Below are 25,052 nucleotides of genomic sequence, written 5' to 3'. Positions count from 1 at the left end.
CTATGTCAATAGTATTCCATATGTTAGGTGTATGGCTTTCAAAAAGAGAAGCATGAGAATAACTATACTTTGTGGAAACCTGTAAGGTTGTATTTCCCAGTTACATCCTAGCACCACACACAAACAGTGACCTGTGGAATTATTAGGCAGTGCTGGAGGGTCCCCTCCCTTTGCCCAGTATCACTTGGTAGGGAAACATACTCACCTAAGCTCACGATCTCCCATAGCAACACACCATAGGACCATCTGCAGGAGGGAAGAATGCAAAAACCTTTAATCAGCAAATAGTTTGGCCACTCCACTTCCTGCCCCCAAAGGTCAGGGTGATCCATCCTTTCTCAAACAGAGAAATGTAAAATGTCTGCTTCCTGGAATGTGGCCCTGCACACAGTGTGGGCTCCTTGTAGGCCAATGGAAGGGTATAACAGGGAAATGGGCTCACTTTGCCAAAACCCTTAAATTACTTTAAGTAGGAAATGCAAAGTAGTACTGTGAAAAACGAGGAAAATTCTAAGCCAGTTGGGTCTGAGTCAAATCCCCTCTCTGCCACCTAATACTCCTATGACCCAGGCCAAACTACTGAACATTTGGTAGCCTCTTAGTGAGTGTGTGTGTGTGTGTGTATATATGTGTGTGTGTGTATATATGTATGTGTGTGTATATATGTATGTATGTGTATATATATATGAAATATTTTAACTAAAGTTTTATTCTATACAACTATGAAATACAGATTTTTACCCTTTTGTTATTGCAGATTGTCTAGAAACTGCATTACTGTGTGGCTGGAGGAGAAAAAATATATATAACAATGCTGAGGGGGCAGATCTACAACAGAGATGGAAAACAGTCACCCAACAGTCACTCAAGACTCAGCACTCGGGGCGAATTGACCAAGTGAAACCCAGTCCTTTATCTCAAAGGCCCCTCGTGCAAACACAACTGAGGGCTGGTAAATGAATATTTCATTTAATTTATTTGTTTATTTATTTTTGCCATTAGTTCACAACTATTACTAATTGTTGTACCCAACAGATAGAAAGGATTTTTTTTTAAAGGAGCCAATTGCCCTCTGAGGAAAGGATAAAGACCACCTCAGCTCCTGGGAAATGTGGCCATGTCTTTGCTCACTTCTTCAAGGTGTAAGAGGTACACTTTCCAGAGTTAGATGACCAGCAGTGAGAGAATTCTGTCTCTGCAATTGTGCGGATCAGAATATCTTAGCATATTTTTATGAAAGTGGGGAGACCAATCACTGCTTCAGAATTATGCAGAGATAATATATGAAAGGGACCTTGCAAGTGAGGATACAGTAGCTGCCAGTCCCCAACGTAGGCATAAGCAAAACCTCTGAAACAAGTCACCCTCTGGGCCTCAGCTTTTTCTTCTGAAAATGGGGTGCAAGACAAGATGGTCCAGTTTCAATCCCAATCCTTTTGACCACTGCCAGCCTAAGACTTGTCACTGCAGGCAGACATGGCCCTACTATGCCACCACCTGTGCTCACCAGCAACTATTCTGGGCTGTGTCCTCAGAGCTAGGTCCAGGAAGGGGCGTCAGAGGCAGGATCATATGCCCTTCCTCTAGAGATCACAAGGACACAACTTGAAGCAAAGGAGCCCCCAAACCTGCTGTCAGTGATTTTACACTCTGGAAACTGTTCTGTGGCTTCATTTATTCTATATTTTCTCCACAGAAGTATAGGATATTCCTGCTTCTCTTTTAAGCCTGTTAGATGTTGATTTTTTCTTGGGGGGAAAAAATCCCTTAGCAATAAGAAGATTACTCACACATCACTGTTGGTTGTGTACACGCTGTAATTTAGGGACTCGATTGCCATCCAGCGCACTGGGAGCCTTCCCTGTACAGAAGAAAGGGAGAGGTCACTCAGACAGGGCAGGGACCCTTCAGAAGTTCTGTGCTGGGCCTGTGTCTTACTCAAGGCCCATAGAGAACCCTGTGTGGTGCTCAGCAGACCTAAGGCACGGCAGACTCAGGAATCTTTGCTTTATGAATATCCCAGCCACAAGCATGTTTTCAAATTCAAAAATGTGCAAATAGTGCTTCACTTACCTCAGAGGGCCCCTGTAACAACTGTACATGAATTTGTGGATATGCACATTGACACATATTTGACCATTTACCTTGTGGTTTTCAAGACCATCCAGTGACTTGAAGAGGCAACAGGTGTAGAAACTGAGAATTGGAATGTGGGAAAGGGTAAAGGGAACACTGGGGTGGGGTGGAAGACCATGCTTGGAGGCCATGAAGGATTGCATTTTCCAGAGGAGGAGACACCTGAGCCCTATTCTTTAAGATGTATAGGCATCATCCAATATATGAGGAGGAAAGAGCATTTCAGGTCTCGGGGAACAGGATGCATATGTATCAACAGAGGCTGAGATAATTTCTAGCCAGTGCAATTTACATTGTGTTTGGAAATGAGACAAAGACACACACTCACCCTTTGGGTGCCTGGCCCTCACTCCAGTTACTCCCATTTTTTTGGCTCATTGAGTCTCCATAGGCAAAATGAGATGTGCACTAGACATTGTGAAGCTTGGTTTCAGACTTTTTTTTTCCATTTCCTCAAATTCTATATGATTTGTAGCTCTTTTCCCATCCACCCACCCCAGGAATCATATGATTTGCCACTGACAGATCATCTCTCACTTCCAGAGTTTTGTCCAAACTTTATCAGCTGCACTTCAGCTACATTAGCCGGTAGCAGGGCAAACCCAGGAGTACTAGAGCATGTTTCTCAGCACTGCCCAGCAGGCATGCTCCCAGGCCACTCATCCATGCAACCACCTCACCCCCATCCCAAGGATGATTCCTCAATGTGCCGTCTTCTCCCAGTTCCACGTGGAGTGACAATTTTCAGAAGCATACATATATGATTATAAATCCCAAAAGGTACTTCTGTACTTTTATATTCAAACATCAAAGTGTCCTTTCCCACATCTACACCTTTAATATTCTCATACTCACACCCTCATTCACTCTGCATCCACCTCACCCTGTCTCCCACCTGTTACTCCAGCTCTCTTCCCTGACATGGCTAAGGATGGAAGGTGAAGCCCACTCTGACTGTGTCTTAGGACTCACTAACTTCCAGCCTGCTGACTCTTCTAACCTCACAACTCCCAGTTACCAAGTTCCATGTGCACTTTTTGTTTTTCTTTTTACTCCAGTTGGATCTGTCCCTATAGTTACCACCTTGGTTCAGGCCACCATCATCCACCACCTCATGACAGCCGCTTGTTCACTGACCTCTGTGCCTAACTGACCTCACTCTAATAGTCTGTCCTCCACACAGGACATTTAAACAGCAACTCTAACCACATGGTTCTTTTCCTTAAAATTTCTTAATATCCCTGTCCCAAGTTCCCAAATGCTTAGCTGGAATTCAGAGACCCTGTAACCCTGCTCCTGTTTCAGCAGTACTCTCCAGCTTTGTTGAATTACTGGATTTCTAAAGGTCTCTTGGGCTCTCCTTTCACTCTGTACTTTTTGTATATGTGTACCTCCAGCTCAGCTGACTCATTTTCATATCCAGTATCTATTCGACATTTACTGTTAAACTCAGGTTTTGACCTCCTCCAGGAAGCCCTCTCTGACTGCCCTCAGTCTTGGTTCAGTGCACCTCTCCGGCCCCCACGGCATGTGTGATTTCCTCACCCTTAGCATTCATCGACTACTAAAATTGCTAGTTGTGTGTCTATGTGTGAGCTCTCCAAAAGTGGAGTCTGTCTCTAATATATGTTACCCCCAAACCTAGCATAAAGCATGAGACATCATGGTACTAAATAAATCAATGATGAGGGATGATGGTAAAATTTTAAATCACTTAGTACAGGAGTTTGTGGCAACACTTTTTATAGTAGAATACTCTAAGAGGATTTAACAAAAGCCCAAACTAATGCAGGACCACTGGTATCAAAAGTATCTAGATGGTAGGACTCAACATCTGTACTTTTTTAAAGCTCCTCAGATAATTCCAAGGTGCAGTGAAAGTTGGAACCCCAATTTAAAAATTGGACCAGAGTTTAGCTATTGTGAATTACACTGCTATAAACATTGATACGACTGTATCCCTGTAGTATGCTGTTTTTAAGTCCTTTGGGTATAGACCAAGGAGAGGGATAGCTGGGTCAAATGGTGGTTCCATTCCCAATTTTCCAAGAAATCTCCACACTGCTTTCCATATTGGCTGCACCAATTTGCAGTCCCACCAGCAGTGTATGAGTGTGCCTTTCCCCCCACATCTTCCCCAACACTTATTGATGTTTGTCTTCATTATAGCTGCCATTCTGACTGGAGTGAGATGAAATCTTAGAGTAGTTTTGATTTGCATTTCTCTAATTGCTAGTGATGATGAACATTTTTATATATTTATTGATTGACTGTATATGAATGGATAAAAATGTGGCATATATACACAATGGAATATTACTCAGAAATAAAAGAGAATAAAATCATGAAATTTGTAGGTAAATGGATGAAGTTAGAGAAGATAATGCTAAGTTAAGTCAGCCAATCCCAAAAAACCAAATGCCAAATGTTTTCTCTGATATAGGAGGCTGATTCATGGTGGGGTAGGGAGGGGGAGCATGGGAGGAATAGATGAACTCTAGATAGGGCAGAGGGATGAGAGGAGAATGGAGGGGGCATGGGGTTAGAAATGATTGTGGAATATGATGGACATTATTATCCACAGAACATCTATGAAGACACGAATTGGTGTGCATATACTTTGTATATTACCAGAGCTATGAAAAATTATGCTCTATATGTGTAATAAGAATTGTAATCCATTCAGCTGTCATATACAAATAAAAAAATTACAAAGAAAAATTAGACCAGAGAAGATAGGCAGTCTGCCCTCTAGTGGTGCCTTGCTGCACTGCACCATCCTTGCAAAGAGCTTATACCTCTCTACTCTTTTCTCCTTTCTTTTCCCCTTGCCCAGTCCCATGCTGCCACTGAACACAATACTCTTCTCTTATGAAACAGAGTTGGGCCCTGATCATTCTCTGCCCCTCTCAGCATCCCTAAGCTCTCCAAGAAATCCTTGTCCTTTATGAAACTCCAAGCAAACAAGGGTTAGTCTTAGGAATCTGAGAGCATCCAAACATGTAGTCTATGGAGCAACCATCACTGGACTTGTATAAACCCCTCCATTCCCTCATTTGGGATGCCACAACCCCCAAATGCCAGAGTGAAGCAGCAAGTAATTCTGTGAAGGAGATAGGAGTTGGGAGGGCTAGACTGTCCAGTGATGGGGCCTGCTTTCTTTACAGAGGAACACCTGCATTGAGTGGGTCAGTCTGCATAGCCCTGGAAAGAAAGGACTGTCTGGAAGTCAGCCCTCAGTGGGGTGTCTGTGGCTTCTGAAAGTGCTGGTAATAAGACTGCAGGGCCATGGGTAGGGCCAGCGGGACCCCATTTCAAGCCCTCATCAAAAAAAAAAAAAAAGATCCAAAATGATTATGTTCACTAGCTTTCGACTATATAAAAATAGGTATACTGTGGAAAGAATAACCCCAAAATAAAAAGCTGTCAAGGTAGTGAATTATGGGTGCCTTCCTTTAAAAAAAATGCTTCAAGTATTGTTTCTTGTTTATCTTGTTAGTACCCAAAATAAATACATTAAGAAAAAAGGAAACCTGGATTTGAGGATAAATGCAGGACTCAAGCCTGGCTAAGAGGTAATTTGGTGCCTACCAAGCAAAAAGACCTTCTATTTCACTTGACGACTGGAGCAATATCAGGGAAACTGAGCCTAAGTAATTTTTCTGACCTAGAAAATAGACAGCCATAAAGAATAAAAAGGGCTGGAATGTAGCTCAGTGGTAGAGCACCCCTGGGTTCAATCTCCAGTATCACACACACAAAAAAATTACAAATTTCCTACAGGGTCTCTTTATGATTTAGGAACCCATTAAATATATTTCCTTGATTTGGGAGAAGTTAGTTTTTGTTTCTCTGAGATATTTGCTGTTCATGAAGAGATTGTCAGAGCTCCTCAGAGAGTTGAGACAAAGACATTGAAGGTTCTAGACTGAATACAGACAAGACACTCTGCCTGAATCATAAGGTCTGAATGTTCAATTACATAGTCACATGAGACAGTGTGTCCATCATTGACCATATGGAGACCATATCATCTTAGGAACCAAAACTTGAGAGATTGCTTGCTGGGCCAGGCAACATTTGCCAAGATACAGTCCTATTTCAGTCACCACAGAGCACTGGAGTTCTAAGAGAAGTGCCATGAGGAGAAGGAGGGTCCTTGGGAAGTATGTTGGTTATCAGCGTCTATCCTGAACTCACCATCGTCTTTTTCACATATACTTCTTGACCTCGGGACAATCCAAAATCTGCTATTTTGGCTACGTAGTTTTCACCTACTAAAATGTTCCTGGCAGCCAGATCTCTGTGGATAAACTGAAACAAACAAACAAAAAGCATGTATTTTCAGCATAATACTTGCTTTTCCACTAATTTATGTTAACACAAAGCTCTGGGGGCCAGTTTAAGAAACAGAGAAGAAATAATAATATGAAAAGAGATTTTTAAAAAGTCACCAGAATACAGTTCCCTTAAAGTACCTCTCCAAAAGTCTCAGATAGTATATTGTGCCAAATGACCCTACCACAGCCTGGGAGAAGCATTTCAGAAAAAAAAAAAAAAAAGTACAGGTCATTGAAAGTTCTAGTTACAATGTAGTGCCCTTTGCTATTGTGCATTATTTAGAGGCAAACCAAAATAAGATTTAAGGATTCTCACCAAATACATATTATGAAATGTACTAGATAAATAACTGTCATTATTGGGCATTGAATTATATACTAACAGATGGGATATTAACAAAATAAAATTAGGGAGACTGTAAGAAGGGATTGAAAGGTTGACAGAAAAATCATGCAAAACACGAAAGCCCTGACTCCAGAGGAAAGATGCCCAGAGCAGGGTCCTCAGAGCAAACCTGCTTTTGGCTCAAGTAGTCCATGCCCCGGGCCACGTCTGCAGCAAAATGAAGCAGCTGCTGGGAAGACAGCGTGGAAGCGGTGCTGTTGGCGATGGCGAATGCAGGGTCTGTCTCCAGCACGCGGCTCTTGCGCAGAAAGTCCAGGAGGTTTCCGTGGGGGGCGTACTCGATGGCCAGGTACAAGTAGCCTGTGGGGAAAGGACCAGGGCATTGCTGCATCATCAGCTGAACAGTTGTGAAATTTGGGAGATGTACTATGGGCCTTGGCAACTGCTTACAAACTCCCTTCTGTCTAATGGAAACACGATGGCATTTCCCCCCAAATGGATAGAGCTTGAGAATGTCTTGCTCAGCGAAATCAGCCATCCCCAACACCAAAGGCAGAATGTTTCCTCTGATAGGCGGATGCTAATTCACATTGGGGGTGGGGGGGGGGCGCGGCTAGAGAGAATAGAGTTACTTTGGATTAGGCAGAAGGGAGTGGTGGGGTAAGGGGGTCAGGAGGATAGTAGACAGTACATAGGATAATAGAATGAATCAGACATGTGCATATATGACCACATGACTGGTGTGATTCTACATCATGAACAACCAGAAGAATGAGAACTTATACCCCATTTATGTATGATGTGTCAAAATGCATTCTACTGTCACGTATAACTAATTGGAACAAATGTAAAATAAAGGGTTAAACAAACAAACACACAAAAGAAACACATCCAGTGCTACCAAGCTACTAATGCTGGGGACATGAGGGACTATAAGTGGCTTCCTCCTACAGTACTCTAAGCCGGCAGCCAGAACTCATGGCATTTCTCTCCCCGACTCTCCTCTCCATTCCCACCAATGTGAACTAATGTACCACCCAGAAGTGCTTTCACCCACTGGGGAATATGAGTAGAATGAACTCAAAGCATCCTTTTCCACATCAAGAATATTCTCTTCAAGTCACCTTTAATTATTCGTAAAGAACTTATTATGTGTCAGGTATGTTATTCCAGCCTGTCTCTAGCTTTCCTTAAGGTTATTAAAAACGATTAGATACTCACAGTGGAAGGACCCACGCATTCTCCCCTGCCTTCTACTCATTCAAAACCCTAAGTCACCATTTTGCTGATTTAGGCCACTGGCCAGCAGAATATTGTTTCAAAATTTGTATGTTGCATAAAGAAACCAGAAAACCCAACTAGGAAAAATAAAACAATAGTTCCTAGAAAAAATTATGGTCCATAATCTAAATTTTAATTCCAAGGGTTTCCCATCTCCCCCTCCTTTTTTTGCTTTGATAAAATTTTTGCTCTTTAAAGCCAGTGAAATCTAAAGCAATTTTGCTGGTGTATTTTTTATAAGGAGGTTTTATTTTGATAAACAATTTTAAATGTCAAATGAATATGAACTTCAAAACTATTCTAAGAAATCAAAATTCTGACAAAAAAAGAAATCTTCTAAATTTGAATTCTGTTGTATTATCAGGAAAGATAGAATTAAATTCTGGTATGAATATGCTTTCTCACATCTTTAGTGAATTATAAATTTTAGGAGCCAAAGAATTATGTGCTAATATGATGATAGAGCAAAATTTTAAGACACATATTTTCTTCTCAGTTGTTGATGTGATTTTCTTTTTAACTCACTGCAATCCCACACTGATTATTGTTTTCAGGAAGTCACTCAAAAATAAATGTTATTACTTCATTATGTAACTAAGGGACATGATCTGGCTTCCAGAATTACACCCTTATTAGATCATAAAATGATATACTGTTGAAAGTACTAATATTTTTAGTTTAATAAATTGAGGAAATAGAAGTAGTCACTTTTCTATTGTTGGTGTTTGTGCTGCAAAGCCAACAAGAGGTTGTCAAGTTTATAAATCACTGCATGGAGCTTTTCTGTGGAAGTAAACTTTTCCATGAGGAAATCAGTTTAAGCATAAATTCAGAATTACAAACCTATGCAGCATGCAGGGGTGAACTCAGATTTTTATTGTAATCTACTCATCCATAGCTCATCACACATCACAATAGCAAGTACTCAATAAATATTTGAGTTCACAATGTAAGTTTGAAAGTGTTATGCAGAATAGTTGTAAAGCTCCAATCTAATTGAACATGAACACCCTTTGGATACAAAGAATATCATATATAAGCTGCTTATTATCATTATTATTGTCATTATTTAATCTAAGTATCACCAATGCTTTCATATTACACTACATTATTGGTATTCATGGTGTTAACATTCAGATTACCAATTTTCTTGGGTTCTAAGAACAATGAAAAAACAGACAAGAAGAACCTGTGCATGGCACTCTTTCAGCTGGTGACGGTACCCTACTCCCCCCTAGTAGTAATAGTAGTTGAGAACACCCCTAGGTTTGTGAGGATGGGGCTGGTAGGAGCTGTGGAAAACTTTGGGCAGTAATAGACCACTGCAGAGGCCAAATGATCCAGCCTCAGCACCTCTCCACAAAAGATGGCAAACTAGCCTAGAATTGGGATTGGCAGGTGCAGTTAACCTCACATTCTATGTTTTTCAGCTATAGCCACCACATGAATTCCCTTCTTGACCTTGTGTCTGATTGTCTGTTATCACCTAGCAACCTGGAAGTCTTCAGTGTACAATTTCTAGTTTCAGTGTGAACTCAGTATATGAGTAAGATCCAGATCCATAAGAAGAGGAGATGGTCAAGAATCTGGATGGTCAAGAATCTTCCAGCCCAATTAAACCTGTGATTGCTCTAAAGCACAATGATTAAAAATATATACACCTCAAGAGGAACCACCACCAATTTAAGAGTCAGAAGGAGAAGGAGAAGAAAAAGAAACAGTTGTGGTTGAAATTGAAGAAGAACTTGAACTTGATGTTGGTTGCCTGGAAAAGGACTGTAGGTGAGGGTAGAAATGACCCCTGATGTGAAAGAGAAGATTCCACCTCTCCTAGAGAGTGTTAAATTTCTGGAAACAGATGATGTACAATCATAAGTCAAAAAGAAGACAAGCTGAAGTCCTACATGTTGTTGTTGTATCGAAAATTTGACTTGTCAAATTTTCTTAATAAAGCTTTACAATTAAAAAAAAAAAGATGGCAAACCATGGCTCAATCCATTAATAGGACTAGAATTCAATTGAAACTGCAACTTAATAGGTAACCTTCTTAAGATTATTATTTTTCTTAGTTTCAGTGTGGAATGTGCCTATTTACAAAAAAAAAAAAAAAAATAGCCTGGCAGGAAAAACAAGAAAAAAGCACCTTACCTCGATGTTCACATGCTCCCAAGAGATTGATGATGTTTGGATGATGTCCAAGTTTACAAAGCACCTCTAGTTCTCCCGCAAAGTCCCTGTGGTCATCTTTGGAGGCATATTCTGGGAAGGAAGTCAAGGGTTGTGATCCTTCTTCACTGAACCTTTTCAGATGTAACTGTCTCCTCTTGCTCCCCAGGACCTTCAGGTGAGCTCAGTCACCATCAGGTCTGGAAAACTGTACCCACAAAGAGATGCTCTAAAGTAGAGCTTCTCAGCCTCAGCCGAGGGCTGACAATTTTCTGCCATTAGGGGCTGTCCTGTGCATTGCAGGATGTTTATCAGCACCCAGACCTCCACCCCCTAAATTCCAGTAGCCCAACCAAAAATGTACAAGACATTGCCAAATGGCACTCAGGGGAAAAAATTGCACCTGAATAAGAACCACTACTCTATAAAGTTTTCTTGATTAACTCTCAAATACTCAATGAAATAACTCAGTAGAGGTAGAGCTGACCCAATGTTTAGATTTTAGCTCTTCCAGCTAAATCTGCCATCTAGAGACAAAAAGCTAAGGAAGAGAACCAAATTTTTGGTGAAACATCACCAACAATGCACTTGCTTCACTTTAATAATTTTAACTTTTTAACAAACCAGTCTTGCTAAACAAATCAAATCCCAATGACATTTTATAGGCATTCCTGTAGTCACGAAACTGAGCTGCATTTTTTTTTCTATTCTTTTTGCCCTGTCTTTTCAACACACGTTGGCCAGAGGGAAAACCACCAGCATAGTTGGTGTATGAACTGACCCATCAGACTTGAGTGTAGGACAGGGTGCTATTATTACTGATTTTGGAAAAATTACATGGTAGGGGATGGGGAGACTGCAGGTGGCTGTCTGTATGGTTGAATGTGCTGAGAAATTGCAGTGACATTTTAGGTGGGCTAGTGATACCTATAAAACTGACAAGAAATTTCAAGTCCAGTGCCCTGTTCATAGCCACAGGAGCCTCACCATGGCTCTGGCCCAGAGAGTCAATGTCTTAGGAAAATTTTGCTCTTGCTTCAGTAACCACCCTTGGATGCATTGCTCCTGCTGCCTCATTAAGCTATTTTACCTCTTCATATGGGTATAAGATGGAAAATCAGGCTTGGGTCATATCCCAGTACAAACTGACTTCATGTGATTCTGCACCCTGTCTCCTCTCACCATTTACACAAATTCTCCATGACTAAAGTAACAGAACAGAAGAAAAATTTCTGGCTATTAAGGTTGTTTTTTTTTTTTTTTTTTTTTTTTGGTGTGTTTGTGTTTTTAAAAGAAATACATTACTATCTCTAAGCATAGGTAATGTTTTGTTTCTTGATGTGGTCTTCTTAACAATGCAGAAAGCAGATAATTTAAGAAGCTCTAGAATTAATTCTCATCTTGGGTTCTATATTGCAGTCTAAAAGAAGGAAAGCCCTCAGTGACCTTAGAGAGTCCCCAACATAGAACTGCACAACACCACAGTTAATCACATTTTCTGCTCTAAGGGACCATTTTTTTGGACACACAGGCTGTAAAATCAATAGGCAGCTCCACAGTTAAGTCCTGCAGAAACTGCCACTTCACACAGAAGGCAGCTGTGCTGCCAGTAAGCCAGACATTCTGCTTCCTCAATACTTATTATCCCATCTTATTAAACAGGTAGGTACAAACAGTCTTGAGATGGATGCTGTTAGAAAGGATTTAGTTCTTATGGCTTTATATCAGTGCTTTTTACACTTGAGTATGCAGAAGAACTTGGTGGAAGTGAAGGGGTGGTTACTGGAGATTGAATCCAGGGGCCCTTTCTACTTCTGAGCTGCATCCCCAACCCTTTTTGTTTTTTACTTTGACACAGTTTCCCAGATTGGCTTCCACCTTGCAATCCTCCTGCTTCAGCCTCCTAAATCACTGAGATTACTAGCATGTACCACCATGCCTTGCTGTAAGAACTACTGAGTAAGCCTGTTTAGAACAGAGTCTCATATTCATTCAAAAAACTTGAATGAATTGGGTATGGGAAGGTCAAGTGGATGCATTTCTAACAATGTCTCCAGACATTTTGGTACAGAAAACCCATGGAGATTGTTATTCAAAAAAGTATAGTTTCCAAATGTAATGCACTCCACTATTGTCATGTATGTAAGAAATAAAAAAAAAAAAAAGTATAGTCACCAAACAGGAGAAGCATCATTTAGGAATTATGAGATCCAAATTCTTTGTCCCTGCCCCAGATGCAGCCCAACAATTTTGGGGGGTTTTGTTTTGTTTTGTTTGTATTTTTCTTTGTTTTTGCAGTAGTTGGGATTGAACCCAGGGGCACGTTACTACTGAGCTGCATCTTCAACCTTTTTTATTTTTTATTTTGAGATTAGGGTGTTGCTAAGTTGCTAAGGCTAGACTTGAACTTGGAATCCTCCTGCCCTTGTCTCCTGAGTTGCTAAAATGATAGCCATGTGCCACTTCAATTGGCTCATCAGAGTGATTTTAAATAAACCTTCTAGGTGATTCTGATGCATGCTCAATTTTGAAACCAATCCATTATGATAAATAATGACGTGCCCCAAAATTTAGCAGAATATGACAGAGAATCAGTGTTTCCAAATTCCCAGGAATCATGACACTGGTGTTGAATGACTCCCACCTTCACATCTGCCTCCTGATACTATCACAGGCTGCATCTCAAAGGAAGCATCATCTTCAGCTGCACACTGCAGGCACAGCTGACAGGCCAATTTTTGGTTCAAAAATATGTAAGGGCATAGCGGAAAAACTTCAACAGGAAATCAAGTTGTCTCCCCACCCTGCTGAAATGCTGACTATCTGTGTAACCACTGACCTTTCATTCTCTTGATGGCAGCGTCCATCCGTAACCCATCCTTCTTGATGCGCGCCTTAAGGACCTGGCCAAAGTTGCCCTCCCCAATCACGTCTTGAAATTTGATGTCATTCCAGTCAAGCACTGGATAAATTGTGGGATCCGGGTTGTTTTTGGCCTTCCTGTTCAGGGCCAGAGTTCCTGAGTTGAACTGCACAGCTGGTTCTTCCCGCTGGAAAAATAATTTTTTTAAATTGTTTTTGTACTATTCTAAGGTGAATGCCTTCTGATTTGTATCCACACCATGTGAAAAAAGAAACAGTATATCTAGTTCTAGAATGGAAGTGGAAACTGGTTTCATCTCACAGGCCACTCTGAAGAAGCCACTACGTGGGTTTAAGTCTGGGCCTCAGTGGAAAAGCATGTCAATTAGCCATGCCCTCAAAAGCCAAGAAAGGACAGAATAGCTATGCATGCCATGGGTTGGTCATTCCCAATTTGGTCACACTTGAATTTTCTACTCTGCCATGAGTGTTCAGTTCTGGTGTGGAAAATAACCTGGGAATCTTATATGGAACAGGCACTGAATATGAGAGCCCTCCTAGCATCATCTTGGTCCTGATCTATTCTTGGCACTCTCATTCTCTCTTATCCAAAAGTTTAGAATCTCTTAAGCCTCAGGACAGATAATGGTTACAGCAAAACCCAGCATGGTCTCTTATTCTCTTGAATCCAAATGGCTCCTGACAGTATCCTAACAAAGCACTGATATCATGACAAGCTGCAGAACTCCAACCCCCTTGGTCTTTTCTTTCCAGTGACAGCCAGAGTTGAGCCAGCTCTGGCATGCAGTCAGACAGTGCAGTTCCCCTGACCTCCATGGAGGGGAACCTTGGGGACTCTGGCTCATAAAGGAATACCTCATTTCAAACATGGCATTATACTTGTTTTATGTACAGAACTGATAAAGTCAGATACCAAGTAATTTTACCCAGCTTGAAATCATAAACTAGAGAAATGTCTAGGTTTTAATATACCAATAAATAAATAAAAGACTCACGTGGAATGGCTATTGGTAAAGCATGACCTGGCAGATCTTTGCTATAGGTCAAAATTCCTAGATAAATAACAAGGCAGCACCAGGTGCTACAAACCGAGTGCAGGCTGAGTGTTCACAGGAATGGGAGGCATGCATACGTGTATGATTCTTATAAATGTGAGGGATGATGGGATTGAGGGATATGTTAGAAGAGGGAATGGGAACTAAGAATAGGAACATGTGGGGAGACCTGTCTAGGACAGTACATCATTTCCTGTCACACTGAGTAAGGTCTGGTTACGCTCATGTCCTTCCTTACCCAGAATGTTCAACTCATCCTACTGCAAAATTGTTCCCTCAAGTAACTTTTCACTAGGACAACCAGTCCTCTCATTTTGGGAAGGAATGGAGAGCAGCTCTGTTTCAGGCCTAGCTTCCTGCATAATTAAGAGTGCCTGCTTTACTCTCAAAATTATTCTGGTTTGAACAAGAAATAGTCATGCTACATATATCCATTTGATAATGGAAGCCAAAGAGAACATAAGACTTGCCTATGGGAATTGTTTACTTTGCAAGTAAGGTCTCCTGTTCCACATCGTTAAAGTGAAGGTCCTGTCTACATGTGGAATTGCACCTATTAGCTAAGAAGAAGATGAGACACTACCACGTTTTGGAAGGCTTGGGCCATTCTCCTTTGAACATTTGCCTTCTTCAGCTGCAACATGATCAGAAAGGCCAACAGCACCGTCAGGCAGGTCATTCCAGCGGAGCCAAGGATGGCTATCAGCAGCATCTTCCCTCCGCCCAAGTCTGCTGGGGCTGTGCAGGAGAAGAGAAGCGAAGCAGATGGGTCAGATAGGTAGACAGATGGGCCAAGACTGTCTGTGGGAGAAGACACCATGTAATAGGAGTGAAGCAAGCCCTAGTCCTGCCACTGAACCACTGTGATCTTGGGCTGATCATTTTATTTTCTGGAATTTAGTGAAGATAAGTCTGACCCCCAAGGTTGTTACCTTTTATTTAAAGTGTGCTTCTAAAATAGCAATATGCTAATCATTATCTATTTGTTCAACTTTTAATTCCAAACAGGGTCACAAGTAGATGAACAATATTGAATAATAGTGAGAATGACTGACCAGACGGATGATCTCAAGAGAGTGCCTCAATCTCCCCACCCAGGATGCTTTAATGTTCTGTGATGCTAAGAGCTGAGTGTATAAGTTGTTTAGTTTTCTTCTTTCCTTGTTTTAAAGACCTGAGAGAGAACACTGGATGATATCCATGGGTGGGAAGGAGGGAAAGATGGTAGAAGGGAGAGAGGGATAAGATAGGAGGGGAAAAATTTAATTTAAGGCTCGGGTCAAAATAAGCTATTAAAGACTGATCTAATCTTTCTACTTCTTTCCCTTATTTAAATTTAAATGCAATTAACTCAATATATTTTATTAATAACAACACATAGATCATGATCCCAATTGAAGTATTTATCTGTGCTCATCTTCCTCTATTTCTATGTACTCTGCCTGAAAAGACATCTAGAAAGGTGAGGATATTTTTTATTGTGTTCTTGTTTTTAAATATTTTTTCTTTGTACTTTATATATAGCTTGGGTTTAGTACCAATAGACATTTTACCAAAACATAGTAATTATAAAAATGATACATTTATTAAGAATGTGATCTGAAAACTATAATTCTCTGCAATTGGCAGATGCACCATTCCTTGGACATTTCAAAATTGTTCCAGAATCAGAAATGAAAACACAGCTTCATTTATATCTTAAGCCATAAGCAAACCTTTAAGAGAACCAGGAAATTTTTAGTTCTCTAAGACTTCCTGTAAAAAACAGATTAAAATCCAAATTATAAATTTGTAAAATTCATCTTTCCTTCTGAAATCCTATTATCTAGCTCCCTTACACACATTGTACACTGCAGAGGGCTAGGAGGCGCCATGTGCAGACCTGGAGGAGACCCTCAGTGGCAGGCTGGACCACGTTGGGACACTGCTACATGTGATGACATTCAATGATCACAAGCAGTGGCACAATGTGCTAGGCACCCTGGGAGGATCTCTCTCAATCTTGAAGAGCTTACCCTCCCCAAGGCAGGGGTGAGGTTGGAGTTAGACATGAAGATCTAATAACCTGGATTAGAAGAGTAGAAGAAAACTCAGAATAGCATAGTATCATCCAAGCCAAAAGGAGAATTCATTTTGAAAAAGAACGGAAAGTAGTTCTTGGATCCTACTGAGGTGCCCAAATCAGCCTGTCTTCCATAAGCAGGTTCCTCACTCTTCTTTCACCACAGAATCAAAATTCTTTTTCCTCAGAGTATTCTTAGAATGTCAGATTGGGTATGGCACTAGGCTAATCTGTTTCAAGGTTTAATAGAATATGGACTGACGGGGTCCTTCACTTGTGCACTTTGATCTTAAGGACCTATCTAGAGATAATAAAACCTATTAGGACAAATGAATTGTGACACATGTATGGGGTAAACCCATTGAGGATTTTTTCCTAATGCGATCCACTCTACCTACCTTGAGACTCTGGGAGGGTCATCAGCTCATGGGAAAAGGACGGGTTGCTTGACCCAATGTTGTTCTCAGCAAAGATGTCCACCTGGTATGCCGTTTCAGGCTCCAGGCCCTTGAGCTGATACTGAGTGATGGTGGCATTCTTGATCTTCACATCGATGTGCTGGTCTTCATTCTTGCCCTGAACCTTGTAACGGATGATAATGGAAGAAATAGAATAGCCATCCAGTATTGTCCAAGAAACCACAGCCGAGGAATCTGTGATGTTGGAGATCTTGATGTTTTCTGGTTGAGGCGGGAGAACTGGAAATGTAAAAAAGAATTAAGATATACCACCATCTCTTAGATTATCATGCTTTTGAGAAGCAGTTCATATCACCTCACACACCATGAATGGCAAATGTGTGTTTTCTCAGATGGTAATTCCAACCCACTGGTAGTGGCACCGGACTCTGTGCAGACTGGGAAGACTGGCACAGACAGAGAAATGGCAACACACCTATCACCTACTTGTCTCCTTATACTAGATGAAGACCTCAGAAATTCTGTTACTCTACAATCTATGACAATGTTTTCTCGATGTGGGGAAGAATGAAAAGAATAGATGAGCCAATGTTTACATAGTGTTTACAAAGTACCAGACATCATCTAGATCTTTCTATGTATTAACTCATTTACTATCTTACTGTTAAATACTCAGTCACAGAGAGATTAAGTGACTCAGCCAAGGTCATACTGCTATTAAGTAGAAGTAGGATTCAATTCTGTTAATATGGCTCTGTTGTCTGTAGTCTTATCCAATGTGTCACATGGCCTCGGATTCAGATTCAGTGGGTCTGGGACCAACATCTGCATTTTAGAAGGTTCTTCAGATGAGTCTTTGCCATAAATTCATTTATGGAATAGAAGGCAAGTCTGTGTATACATAAGAAAATGTGTTAAGCTCTTAGTAGACAAAGTGCTACAGGGATTCTGGGAAAAGTAAGATCACATTCCATTCAGGACCACAGGCGGGAGAAGAGAGAGAAGATTTGAGGTTTCTAGGTTTGAATTTGACATGCACAGAATCAGTCCTGAACCTCACTGTAACTCCTTCCTAAAGGGCACAGGCTACAGGGGAAGTTAGACTGTTTAGAATGTGCCTCCACATTTAGACCTTCAGAAACACATCAGCAGGTACAGAGGTGGTGCTGATATTTTTATTCAAATTTTAGAAATGAGAAAACTGACTTCAATAACTTAAGGAACTTGTACTGGTCCCTTAATTGGCAATTAGTAGACTCAGGCTGTTTGATTCCATATACCATTGTCTTCCCATATGAAGGTTATAAGTAAATAAGAACCTTTTAGAAGTGTCCTAAGCCATGCTATTTCTATCCTAAACCCTCAGAGATTCTTCATTCTAAATTTCCTGTTTCTACCATATCGATTCCCCATGTCATGCTCTTTAGGTAACTGTGGCAATTTATGAGAATTAGATATTGGATTTTGGGCCTTTCATTCCAATTGTTATTCTCTTTGTCTAGCAGGTGATAAATTACCCAAAGCACAATTAATCAACAGTCTGTCAGAACTCCCTTATATCTAGTAGTGAGCTTTTTGGATTTTTTTTACAAAAATATAAAATAACCTTCCTTTCCACAAGAAGATTACAGAGTAATAGAAATGTGAACATTTCCAGATTTCTATGAACACACGTTTAATATTTGTGTAGTTGTACCTCAAAAAATTCAAATTCATAAACAAGTTGTCTTCTGAGCACAAATGTAATCAGTGCCCTGTTGACATCTGCTAGAAGAATTATGAATATTGATACCAACTAAAAATCATGAATTTACATCAGACAGTTTATGTGTTTTGGGCCTGAAAGGAGTTATCCTCTGAGATAACTCAATGAACCTCTGATTTAGAGTCAGTGAACCTGGGACTAGTATCTCCATGTTACTAGGTTCCCCAAATGAGTAAAAAATGGATTATAAAATACTTTAGGAAACATTAATTAGACTTTAAGTAATTTTGAAATGTGACATAACCCCTAAAGAAACCTTCAAGACCCAGACTTGCTTTGAAGCTGTTGATTGCCAATTCAGAGACAAATCGGTAGCATGGTTTGAAAGGAAAAAGGATGATAGGAAAGGAGGGAGAAAGGACAGAAAGGGAGGAAGAAAGAAAGGATAAAAAGGGAGAGTAGGAAAAGAAAACTGAAGTATGACTTAGGATACTACTTTCAGTGAGTATAATTTTTGTTTAATTCAATAAATATGATGCTGATCCTATGATCAATAGTCCATAATCCTAATGAGGGTAAAATTTATACAGAATAGTAAATTAGCATAAGATAATTTTATAAAAGAATATAGTAATTCACCATACAGTTATCAAGACACTTTACAAATATATAGTTAATTTAAACAGGCTGGAAATGATATAGTAACCAATATAGGTCAATGGAAGAGAACAGAGAGCCTAGAAGTAGAATCAAAATCAATATGAAAATTAGGGATATGATACAGAAAGTATCACAAGTCACTAGGGGGACTATTCAATATATATGGCATTGGGACACATGTGAATCAATAAGATTTTAAAAAAATATTAAAATATACTGTATACTCAAATAATATTCCTATATGTTAAAGACCTAAATATGTAAAACACAACACAAGAACTACTAGAAAAATACAAGGAATATACTTATGGCTTGTAGCAGGGAATGATTCCAAAATACAAAAAACAGACAATCAAAAATCCAAAATGTACAACTGTACAGGAAAATATTAACAGGCCTGAGTGCATCAAAATGTGAAGGATATACAGGGTAAAAGATATAAACACATAAGGTTAAAATAAATTATTAGAAGAGTATATTAGCAATGCATAAAACAAGATGGAATACAGATTATCTTTCCTGATTAGTAAAAATATATAATCTATAGCAAATGGACAAATTACATCCACAAGTATATTTTTTAAAAAACACACAAATGACCCATGTACATAAGAAAATGTGCTTGACCTTGTTAGTCATCAAGGAGATGAAGCTTGAAATTAATAATGGGATTTCTTTTTTGCTTTTAAGATTGGAAAAACTAAAAAGGGCTGCCAGTATTAAGTGATATAAACACAGGGGAACAGTATAGATACAGAGATGTGAATCCAGTGCCCTCAAACTCCACGACACAGTACACATTGAGTGGTGCCCATGAGTATCACTTCCGGACATGTTCCCTAGCAAAGCTCCTCCTCTGCACATGGAGACATGAATAAGGTGGCAGTTGCATTTTTGTGACAGTAAAACAATGAAAACAACCTAAATGTCCATCTAAAAAGAAAGATATAAATGATATAACATGTCGTATATAACAGACGTGTATAAGGAATACATCAGATCCAAATAAATTAACAGATAAGAATCTTGTTTATTAAGAAACAGATGAGTGGTCTGTATGCATATTTACACTCATAGATCTCTATATATTATTATATAACAATGAAAGGAAAGACAAAATTTCATACTTTTGGTTGTCTCTGGAGAGAGGGGAGTAGAAACAGGAATGACAGTCAAAGAGGATTTTAACATATCTGTATTGTTTTATGACTTCAGATCAACAAAAAAAAATGCTAAAAGCAAACATGACCAAGTGCTAACTATTGTTAACCTGGATGGTGAATGTGTGTTGTGTTAGTCTCTGCACTATTCTGTAACTTCTAAATTTTACATAATGCGAGTGCACACACCACACACACACATACATACAAACAAACAAAAAACAACCCTAAATACTAGCAACACAGGTCAGACTTTCAAGAGTCACCGACATGAGAGAGTGACTGGAGAAACACCGAGCCAGCTTGCACACTGTTAATGAGGAGGCAGAGAACCAGCTGAAGAAGAGAGCCTCAGACTTTGGGGATTGACAAGGGGCCACATCACACTGACTTATAGTAGTGTTATGCCCAAGAAGAACCTCGTCTTTCCTAGGCCTCCAAAATGTAATGACACAGTTATAATTCATTGAAGCAAAACAGCACTTGCTGTTTAATGACATAAAAACTTTCAATCCTAAAAGAAACCCAAAGTTGTAACAAATTCTAAATAACCAATCTGAAATATTGAAAAGCCTGAACTGTAGACTATTTTGAAAGAAAAAAATGGTTTTAATGCTCTCAGATACATATATTTTAACTCTAGGAACTGTGTTTTAAAAAGTTTTCAAGTAAGTTGTTTAGCTTTTAAGATTAAGAAAGACTCATCCCTCATTACTGGGTATCCATGTACTCACAAACCTTACAAAACCTTATTCGTGTTACTAGTCTACTTAATAAAGCATAACAAGGAGAGGTGAATTTAGCACTCCTGCCTGAATCACTGAAAATCCTAATGGGCTTTGTTCTGTATTGCAGGTTAGTAAAATGACTAGGTGAACATTAATTGGCCTTAACTAAAAAATTACCTTTTATTATTTCTAAAAATAGTCTTTTTTTAAATTTATATATGACAGTGGAATGCATTACAATTCTTATTCACATAGAGGGCACAATTTTCATATCTCTGGTTGTATAAAAAGTATATTCACACCAATTTTTGTCTTTATACCTGTACTTTGGATAATAATGATCAACACATTCCACCATCATTAATAACCCCATGCCCTCTCCCTTTCCCTCCAACCCCTCTGCCTATCTAGAGTTTGTCTATTCCTCCCATGCTCCCCCTCCCTACCCATTATGAATCAGCCTATTTGACCCAGCTATCCCTCTCCTTGGTCTATACCCAAAAGACTTAAAAACAGCATACTACAGGGACACAGCCACATCAATGTTTATAGCAGCACAATTCACAATAGCTAAACTGTGGAACCAACCTAGATGCCCTTCAATAGATGAATGGATAAAAAAAAATGTGACAATGGAATATTACTCAGCAATAAAAGAGAATAAAATCATGGCATTTGCAGGTAAATGGATGCAGTTAGAGAAGATGATGCTAAGTGAAGTTAGCCAATCCCAAAAAAACAAATGTCAAATGTTTTCTTTGATATAAGGAGGCTGAGAACAGTCTTGAAGTGGCAGAAGCTAAGCCCCAATGTCAGTAGCTGAGTGCTGTTCAAGTGTGACTAGAGAAGCATGAATGACTTACTGTCGCTGAGGGTCCACGCGATGAGATCTTCACTCCATTCCCCCTGGGCCTTGGTGTTGACTCTGGCTCGGACTATGTACTGCTCTCTGGGGTGTAAGTTGTTGAGCAGCACTGAGGTCAAGTTGCCTGGCACTTTAATATTCTGCTGATCACTTTTTATTTGCACCGACCTCCTCTCTACTTCCACATAGAAGTCATCTTCTGAGCTTGGAAATATTGGTTGCCAGGTCAAATTTAGCGTCGTCTGACTTTTTGGTAGAAGACTGAGACCTCGTGGGGGAGGGAGTCCTAGGAGAAACCAGAAAGATCATTATTTGACAGAGGTCAGAAGTGATGACGTCCCCAAGGGACATCTTGGAAGAATAACTTTGGCTTCTAGAACAATATACAACTTCACACGCCGTCAAAGAAACACAAGCTAGCAGTCATATGACACTTGTTTTGCTGCCCAAATAGCAAATCTTTAAAATAATATGTAGTTTGAGTAACTTCAATACAGGAGTATAACCCCACTGGAGAACTTGGGGGATATTTCTTTAAGAGCCTTAAAAATGACTGAAGAAATAAATCCTGAAGGAAGAAGAAAAACTATGTGCATGGAGATGTTCATTATAACATTATTCATAACAGCAAACGATTGGAAAAAACTAAATAGTCAAAACAGGGAAATTTTTAATGAATTATACTATAGCCATCAATACATTAAAATAGATAATTAAGAGGAGTGTGGAAACCTAGTAAAAATATATATAGTGCATGAGTGAAAAAAAAAACTGAGTGCAACTTGGTAAAAGTCATCTAAAATTGGTAAAAGATAGGAGGGAAACTATTGAAAATGAAAACAATGGGTTTTCCTAGGTTGTAGGGTTGTGAGTATTTAGCATTTGTTACCATTTTGAGAAATACATTTTAAAGCTGTTTCAGGGATACTTCCCCTAAGCAAGGGGAATTTCAGACATTATAGCAGCTGTGATGGCAAGGTCATCCCTTTCCCTGCTCAGTTCACATCCAGGTATCAGCTATGCCAGTTCTGAGGGTTCACACCTGTAGTCCCTACAACTTGGGAGGCTGAAGGCAGAAGGATCTATCACAAGTTTGAGGCCAGCCTCAGCAATGTAATGAGGTCCTCACTAACTTATTGAGATCCTACCTCAAAATAAAAAGTAAAAATAGCTGGAGATGTAGCTTAGTGGCAAAGCATCCTAGAGCCCCCCCCCCCCCCACACACACACACACACAAAGTATCAGCTATGACTACACACTGCCATAATTACCCACATGAACCTCCGTGACCAAAGAGGTGGCTGAATGGAAACAATATGGATTTTAAAATCAGAGAGCAGGAGCATGCCACTTTAGTTTCATGACCTGGTGCAAATTCATAGCCCCTCCAAGTTAACATGTAAAGTAACACGAAAATACTCTCTTCCAGACTTAGGAGGAATGAATGAAATAACGGATGTGAAAATGCTTTGAAGGTATTGGAGGCTCTGTTTATATTTCTTCCCTCCCATCCTGCTTCCTTCTTTCCTCTTGTGTTAATGAACAAAGGAGGAAACTACGGGTTCAGTTAATAATAGTAATCAATGTATAAATCCCAGATATAAATTCTTTTCAAAACAAGATGGGTATCCCCTCATTCGTGCATTCTCAGTGGCAATGTTACCAACCCTAGGGGACAAAAATTGGCTCTTAACAGCATAAGAAAATATTAGATTATTACAATGGTTCATAAAGGGTCATGATACACAGATGGACACTATCATGGTATTAAAATGTCTTGGGGAGAGGAGAAGCCTATTAGGACAAAAGTGTTTTTAAAAAGCTACTTATGGAGTGATTTTTTTAAAAAATGAGGTTAAGAAACACTGCTCTGACTCTTGGTTAGAGATGAGAGGAAGGGGCTGCTTTCATTGAGCTGGAAATCACACCAGCCATCCTGACTGCTCTCAGACTAGTGAGAACCAGCGACCAGGCATGCTCTTGCACTTTAGCATCATGCTAAAGATGGTTCTTTGGTTCTTTCTCTAAAATCTAGGCAAATTGGGTGAGATGGTGTTCACTCCTTTTGCTAATCTCTGAAGTTTAAATTCCAAAGTCAGCCACCCAGAGTGGTAGGCAGGCTTACAATGGCAAAGTGGCCTGAAGAGATGATGTTTTGGAGAACACATTGGAGCCTCCCAAGTTTGTGTCTCACAGAGGAGACGCTGGACAAATACAGACACTTCCCTTTCCCTTGAGGAGCATGGCAGCCCTTCCCCCTGCCCTGACTGCCCTCTTTCTCCAACATGTTCAGAATATGTTTTCTTCCCTCTTCTGTTGGTCTCCCTGGCTTTCACCACCTCAATCAACACACATAAACAGTGCAACTTTCAGATGAATTAAAAACCAGCATCAGCAAAATTCAGATGGGAAAAGGAGAACCTTCAAGAACTCCCTTCCCGTCCAGCCTTGAGAAGTACTTTGAAGTATTCCAAGAGACTTCTGAATACATCCTGGTTGGAACATATTCTGAGGACTATATGGTGTGGGCCTGTGAAGGATTTATATTCTGTTCCATAAATACTGCCCATCTGAATCAAATTAGGACTTCCTTCTTCAGATTCATCAAGAGAGAACAACGATTTGCCTTTTGGCAACACCCTGTTGACACATATGAGTTCCCTTCATTTTCAGTTACAGAGATCCCTTTCTAATGTATATACACCTTCTAGTTTTATTTATTTATTTATTTATTTTGCTTTCACAACCTGATGGGTTCCCAGGAAGCCAGTTCTTACTTGTGCTTAACCTCTACAAGCCCCAGAGTAGCTTTTGTGTCTCATTTGGTTCTTTAAGGATGCTGATCAGATGAGACTGGTGGGTAATGAGGGGAGAGCTGTCTTTATTGGGGTGCACAATCCCCCCAGAGGATCTAGGTGTTCTTCCTAGTTCTCTCACTGAATCATTCCATATCCTCCTGCCTTTAGTAAGTGGACTAAAAAAAAAAAAAAAAAAGAACAATGTATGAAATAAGGAAATGGCAACTTTGGCCTCATAGGTAAAAATAAGAAACAAGGATATGGATTCTGATGATCTAGTACGGTACATGATTCATAAGACTCGTCATCACAGGCAAATTATTAACCACTCTGAAACTCTACTTTTCCATCTTTAAAGTGAGGAAGATGATCATTTTTACCCTATAAGGTAGTATGATTTAAATATATATGAACCTGAAACTATAAAGAAATGACCAGGAGAGAGTG

The 25,052-nt window shown here is 39.8% G+C and overlaps 1 protein-coding gene across 2 annotated transcripts in view; it reads right to left on the bottom strand.

Annotated features, from left to right (window-relative positions):
* Tek (TEK receptor tyrosine kinase) overlaps positions 1 to 25,052 on the bottom strand; it is a 109,742-nt gene that overhangs the window by 4,284 nt on the left and 80,406 nt on the right. The window contains exons 12-20 of one of the 2 annotated variants that reach the window (XM_027930966.3): positions 21,805 to 22,092; positions 16,668 to 16,967; positions 14,791 to 14,945; positions 13,109 to 13,319; positions 10,252 to 10,362; positions 6,992 to 7,182; positions 6,337 to 6,450; positions 1,791 to 1,861; positions 206 to 246 (exon numbers count right to left, since the gene is read on the bottom strand). In XM_027930966.3, coding sequence (XP_027786767.2) covers positions 206 to 246; positions 1,791 to 1,861; positions 6,337 to 6,450; positions 6,992 to 7,182; positions 10,252 to 10,362; positions 13,109 to 13,319; positions 14,791 to 14,945; positions 16,668 to 16,967; positions 21,805 to 22,092 — 1,482 coding nt within the window. The remainder of the gene's footprint in view (positions 1 to 205; positions 247 to 1,790; positions 1,862 to 6,336; positions 6,451 to 6,991; positions 7,183 to 10,251; positions 10,363 to 13,108; positions 13,320 to 14,790; positions 14,946 to 16,667; positions 16,968 to 21,804; positions 22,093 to 25,052) is intronic. The other variant, XM_027930967.3, reaches the window with a different exon arrangement.

This window comes from Marmota flaviventris, chromosome 13 (assembly GCF_047511675.1).
Source record: "Marmota flaviventris isolate mMarFla1 chromosome 13, mMarFla1.hap1, whole genome shotgun sequence".
Classification (NCBI taxonomy): Eukaryota; Metazoa; Chordata; class Mammalia; order Rodentia; family Sciuridae; genus Marmota; species Marmota flaviventris.
Note: the sequence above shows the minus strand (reverse complement) of the source record. Positions and strands in the feature narration are given on the sequence as shown.